This window comes from Juglans microcarpa x Juglans regia, chromosome 4S, assembly GCF_004785595.1.
Source record: "Juglans microcarpa x Juglans regia isolate MS1-56 chromosome 4S, Jm3101_v1.0, whole genome shotgun sequence".
In the NCBI taxonomy this organism is placed as follows: Eukaryota; Viridiplantae; Streptophyta; class Magnoliopsida; order Fagales; family Juglandaceae; genus Juglans; species Juglans microcarpa x Juglans regia.
The window spans coordinates 896,610-903,230 of NC_054601.1; the positions used below are offsets into that span (position 1 = coordinate 896,610).

The 6,621-nt window shown below is 33.8% G+C and overlaps 1 protein-coding gene across 1 annotated transcript; it reads right to left on the minus strand.

The window, feature by feature from the left end:
• Window positions 1–2,034: 2,034 nt before the first annotated feature.
• On the minus strand, window positions 2,035–4,314 carry LOC121263718 (40S ribosomal protein S11-like). The gene is made up of 6 exons (XM_041166771.1): window positions 4,181–4,314; window positions 4,039–4,079; window positions 3,667–3,767; window positions 2,581–2,725; window positions 2,410–2,499; window positions 2,035–2,301 (listed from the first exon to the last, which is right to left on the minus strand). Exons 1-6 carry the CDS (start codon window positions 4,190–4,192, stop codon window positions 2,211–2,213), a joined length of 480 nt encoding a protein of 159 aa, XP_041022705.1. The 5' UTR covers window positions 4,193–4,314; the 3' UTR covers window positions 2,035–2,210.
• Between the last annotated feature and the right edge of the window lie 2,307 nt (window positions 4,315–6,621).

Consider the following 6,621-nt stretch of genomic DNA (forward strand, 5'->3'; position numbering starts at 1 on the left):
CCATTTAGTTTCCCAGCCGTTTCTCTCCATTGTCACTCCCAGAAAGTATTTTTGTTCACTGGGGGGAGGAGGGTTGATGCTTCGGCTCCACCCACCTCCCTTCCTCGCCTTTAATTCCGTTTATTTCCTTTTATCTGTATTTTTTCTTTGTTTTTTTAGTTTTCCGGTAGCACCATCCATCTTTGTCGATCTGCTGCTTTCCAGCGACCTAGGGTGGACACGCTCCCCTTCTTCAGCTTCTCCAGGTGCCGATCGTCAATCTGGCGGAAGAAATCCGCCCATCCGTGCAGCGCGTTCGCCTCACGTGCTGCAGTTTCGGGATTTTCGGCTTCGAATCTTCCAGATTCGACTGTTCTTTTCACTCCAGTTGTGGTGCGTGGCCTGCACGCGTCGCCACCGCCAGTAACACCCCATCGCCGGCGATTTGACAGAGTTTTTGGTTGCTATACTATGTTCCCGGTTTCCCTAACCAAGGATCAAGTGAAAGTGGATGTGATAGTTCATTTTAGTCAATCCAGACCAACACGATGCAGCACACCCCTTTGTACTGTAACTTCTAGCTGTAGTTTTATAGTCTGTTTATCAGACTATTTAAAAACCGTCACCAAGTTGTCTCCCCTCGTGGGAATTGAGTGGAAGTCAATCTTTTGGCTTCGATCACCTACTTTGTTTTGTTATTTTTGTGTTGTAATGTTTGTTGGCTTTGGAAAAACTGTAGGGGACTCCCACCCCTACCGAACTTGTATCTTGTATCCGTTAGTTTATCTATAAATACTTAACTTGCCGAGAAAAAAAAAAGTAAAAAAAAAAAGACAAAAAAAAAAAAAAAAAACCAAGCTGAAAAATTGAATGAGCTGGGAATCCCTAGCCTTGTCCCAAAAAAAAAAGGGCACAATTAGACCGACTAAAACTAAAACATTCCCAACATTCCACGTGAGTTGGGAAGGGGCACAATCAAATCGACTAAGGTGCCGTTTGGATTGTGAGTTGAGATGAAAGTTAAATAAAATATTATTATTATTTTAGAATTTGAAATAATTGATTTGTTTATTATATTTTGTGTGAAAATTTGATAAAGATATAATAATAAAATGAAACACTTTCATTATCCAAATGAAACTTAAAACATTCCCATATAGGATAAACGATCCAATGAAATCGAAGCTTAACATCATAAACTATATTATTGATGCAATTAAAACTAGCATATGAGACTAAATTAGGCCTTTCATCTAGGTCGGGAAAAATCCGGCCCGGTCTGGAACCCAAATAATCGGGTTCTAGTTATGGGTTCTGGCTAAGAATTGTTCCGGACTGGTACCCATATAGAAAAACCCAAGTACACTAGGCAGTCTTTTTTTTTTTATTCTTTCTTTCTAAATGAACAGAAACTCAAAAAGAAAATGTATATTATATCTAATAAATCATCCATTTTATGATTTTTTTGTACTCTCTTATTCACATGGCTTTTTATTAGTGGTCAAAGAATATATAAGCTTTGATTTAAAAAATCAAATAGAGTTTGAATGCTGCATCAATATTTTTTTCATGAAAAATATTCATGTAAGTTTTGATTAAAAAATTAAGTGTGCCAGGTTTAGAAAAATCAGTTTCATTCCGGGTTTGACCCAGGCTAAACCCAATCTGGGTTCCGGCCCAGGTACTAGACTAAATGGCGTAACTCGCTTGAACTGGATCCTTATCTCTATAGTGAAATACTTGATACCCTAACAACATTATTAATTGTTTCAAATCCGTTTATTTTAGAATCCTCTACACATGATAAACGTTTGGATGATAAAACCTAATTTACTCAACAGTTGGCTATTATTAGAATTTTTAAAACTCCACCTCGTAATTACCCAAGATCGTGATCCATGTAAGGTTCTAACGCCTCTATATGGCATCTCACCAAAAACACATCATTCCTCTCCTCAAAAACACATCAAGGCCGAACTACATTTGCACGGTTCTTTGGGCATAACAAAACCACACGTAGAAACAACTAAAAGGATCTCACTGAAAAATTGAATCGACATGGCAAAACTCGGTAACTAATTGAAAGGAAACATAAAACAAGTCATGAACACATTCATATTTTGAAGAGCAAACAAAAGAATAAAAAAGAAGTATCGTCAGGAGTGAAAAGCTCCCATCTAACACCATTCTCTTCAAATCTGATACTTCTGAGACCTTTCACAAGGGAGAACTCAGATTCCAGTAAATGCCTTCTTACCGCCTCCAGAAGAACCAGCTGGTATCACCTTTAAGACGTTAAACCTTACTGTCTTTGACAATGGCCTGCAAAAGATGGGGAATAAAATATAAAATTAACCATAAACAAAAGGTACCCAGGAAAAACTATTAACCATAAAATGTATCACAAAATGCTCAAATTAAGATCTAAACCTGCACTGGCCAATGGTGACATAGTCTCCCTCTTTCACACGGAAGCATGGGGATATATGTGCTGCAATGTTTGAATGCCTCTTCTCATATCTAATATTTAGCATAAACAGTTAATCTTATCACCGGATAAACACGAGAAGTAAATAAATAGTATAGGTAAATGGTTCTTACCTTTGGTATTTCTTAACAAAATGCAGGTAATTCCGCCGAACAATGATGGTCCTCATCATTTTGGCGCTATGGCAAGTACCGGCAAGGATGCGACCCCTGATGGAAACATCCCCAGTGAATGGGCATTTCTTATCTATATATGCACCTATAAAGACATGGCAAAATCCTTGTTACATAATATTCAAAAACATATACAAAATAACTAACCATGCAAAAAGAAACTGTAAACCCCCCCTGGATCACCCATAAAATTAAAAAGGGGGAGACAGAGTAATGATCATAAATTCATAGTAGTTTAAGATTACCAAATCCCTTTCATTTGCTCCCAAACAAAAACGAAACAAAACAAGTTGCAAATTTTTGTCACTACAGTGCTAATTCTATAACCGAAAGGAAAAACATAGGATCAAACCATCATATTCTACATGGTTTTCAATAGCAAAATCATTAATTGAAGGCATATCAGATTCAACCATATTTCATAAGCAATACGTTTGGTAAATCCATATACAATTATATGAGGTTCCACAACCTCATAGTTGAGATTTCAAAAAGATCAAAAGTTACTAGAACAAAATGGTCACGTATCATCAAAATCACAAAAAAAAAAAAAAAAAGTGTATCATGTAGCAAAAAGATCTAAGTCAGTTGAGTTTCCAAAAAGATGCAATTACAAGAACAGTAGTCTACAATGGATTGACAAAGAGGGACTCGGGGAAAGATCTGTTGGGCCCTGAGGCTAGAAACTATTGCTTGCTTTCTACAAAATCTCATTAGGCACAAATACACCCAACTATTGAGCACACGATAATTGAAACACAAAAACATGTTCAAATCCAACAACAGATTACACTACTATTGAGAGCACAATAATTGCAACCAGCCAAGACAGACATGAAACAAAATTACACACTGATCGCAAGATCTCACAAAAGACATTGGATATAGAACGAGTTCGGCATTGTGCCATTGACACCAATAAACACATTTCGAAAGGCACAAACCCATAGAAGCTAAATAATAAATGCCAACAAAATCAACAAGACATGAATCGCATCATGAAAATGTATCTCGCGAGGTTAATACCTTCAATAGCCTCTCTTGGAGTCTTGAACCCCAGCCCGATGCTCTTCCAAAATCGGTTGCCTCCTTTCCCAGGCCTCTTCCCTTTCCCCGACTTCTTCGAGCTACGCAATTTTTCATCAAAATAGTACTAAGTGTTCTACCAAATTTTTTACTTAAAGATGCGGTACCTATTCTGTCCACATTTGATTGAGGAGAACGAAAAAAAACTCGTAACACTCGAAAAAAAAATTTACAGGTAAAAGTAAACTTTATTGATATAAGAGGCATCGCCCGTGTACACTGGATAACACTCAGAATACTAAATTGCATTGATTTCCGAGCAAACAAACGGAGCATAAATAAGTCAAATCAAACGTAAATGCAACTACTTACCAGAGGAACACCTTGGGCTGCTTCAAGAACGCCTTCTCCGTCTGTAACGCACAAAAATGGTGATCTCGTAATATTAATAAAGCAGCCTTACAAATTCAAATATTCTCCGATAGATAGATAGAGAGGTGTATAGAGATCCAACCTGTTCCGCCATGGTGAGGGTTTGTGGGTACTTTCGGAAGCGTAGAAGCCGACGACGCAGATGAGGCGATGAAGAAAATCCTAAACCCTAGCTAAATGAGTGTTCAGAACTAAAGAAGCTTATAAGTGGAGCCCTACATTCAGTAATGACCAAACCACCCTCAATATGAAAAGGGAATTTTAATTTAATTTGAGTATTTTAAAAAGGAAAATGATGCTCCTGCACTTTTTTTTACAATTATTTTATAATTTATTTTAAATTAGTTAATGTAATTATGTCATTTCATTAAAAAATTATCTCAATTTTACATGATTACTCTTCATTTTAAATAGAATTATAAATTAATTATAAATTAATCATAAATTTATTAGTTTCTTTTTAGAAATTAAAACTAGTAACTAATCATCTTGGTACAAGGGAGGAGGAACTCCATTAGGATTGAGAATGTCATGTGAAAGGACCAAATATTCTCTATTATAAATGAGAAATGATTTTTACAAATTTGAAATAAACAAGTCCGGAGCAAGCTTTTATAAAAATTGTACTTAACCTTAAAAAAGTATAAAAAAAATTATTATTTATTTGTGAGACCTATTTTTTTTACAAATGACTTGTATGAGACGTATTTATTTAAAACTTGTACCTAACATTACGCATTATAAAGTTAACTTAGCCCCATACCATAAAGTCCCACAAACCAAAAATTGAGGGTGCGTTTGGTTATCAAATTCATCTCAACTCATCATTACAACTTTTTCAAATCTCAATACAAAATATAATAAACAATTTAATTTTTTTAAATTTTAAAATAATAATAATATTTTAATAATATTTTATCATCACAACTCAACTCAACTCACTTCAATATTCAAACACACCCTGAATGTTTGTTTAGCACAAACCAAGACTCCAACTGCCAAAGCATACTAATACAAAATTCAAATTCAACCATCATTAATGACAATTCAATTATGTAACCGACAAATAATCTTCGATGTGATAGCCGCTTATGACATTCGCCTAGAATATCGATTCCCCCGGCGTAATAGTGGATTTGAAGCCCTAAGAGCACTCTATTTGCTAAAGTTAAAAGTATATTTTTTATGAATATAAGATGAATTTAATTTTTAACTATTCTATTTATATAAGTCTTTATATTAAAATAGTTATTTTTTTATTATATGACAATAAAATAATATAAGATAGATTTGACTTTGACTATTCACATCAAATTTTCACATTGAATTATCAATTTATTCCTTATATAATAATGAGTAATTAATAATTTCAAAAATATTTTAATATTTTAATTATGAATTTATTTGATTTTATCATATTTTACTATTCATGATATTATATATTAATTAGTAATCATATTCTAATTATATTTTTTCAATTGTCATTTAAAATGGAGAGATAAATAATTGATATAAAAGGAAGAGAGAAATAATAAATATAAAATGTATTTGATGAATGAATAATTCATTTCAAATTTGAAAATAATTTTAGAAGTGACTGTAGTTAAATTCCAATTATTTCGAATTTAGCTATTTTAATGTGATCACATTTTATGGCTTAATAGCTAAATCTTCAATTAATTTAACTTTTAATTAATCCGTTGATGATGCTTTAACAGTCTGCAATCCAATGAGGATTAGAGAATGCCAAGCCATAAGATAAGTTATTCCAATCACACGCTCAATCGATATAAATAAAGATAAAAAAAAACACGCATGAGATTACTTCTGAACAATCTAAAAATTAAAATACCTCATTCATTCTATTATAACTCAGTCATCAAATGTGTCTCTCGCCACACTGAGCCCCCTTATCTTCTTGATACAGGTTGCTGAAAGCCAATTGCACGTCCACAACATCATGAATACACGTAAAAACCAACATGCATCTTAAGAAAGCCCAACCTAGTTTATGGGCCTCTAATTAGCAGCCCAAAAATACTCAACGATGAGCCGCTCAGCTGTTTTCCTCAACTGCATGCACTAAACTGATTAACTTCCCATATACATTAAAAGAAGTACTATTCTCTGTTTGCTTGTGTAAACAGGTTCGTTTGGATGATAAATCATCTGAGTTGAGTTTATTTTTGAACTGCCCTCAACATCTAAACAAACGTTTTATGCAGACTGAATGCACTCCAATTTTAAACTCATCTAAGGGCTCCACAACTGACAAACTTGGTTTCAAGGATTTGAAAGAGACATTTCACTATTCTTATTGTACATTTTGTCTCATTTTAAAATTAAAAAAAAAATTATAATTAGAAAGGATATATGTATAAAATAAGTGGTCAGCAAGCATCTACGTCGGCTTTCATTTTTTTACAAGTTTTTGTTTACAGGCTATGCCAGCTGTAAAATAATATGTCAGGTAAACAGTAGTAGTGGGACCCATAAATTTTATAACTTTTCATAAATATATAT

Coding starts and splice junctions, on each gene's coding strand:
- LOC121263718 (XM_041166771.1), bottom strand. Junction 2,500..2,580: donor TTTGTTAAGAAATACCAAAG/GTAAGAACCATT, acceptor GCTAAATATTAG/ATATGAGAAGAGGCATTCAA. Junction 2,302..2,409: donor GTCACCATTGGCCAGTGCAG/GTTTAGATCTTA, acceptor CATCTTTTGCAG/GCCATTGTCAAAGACAGTAA.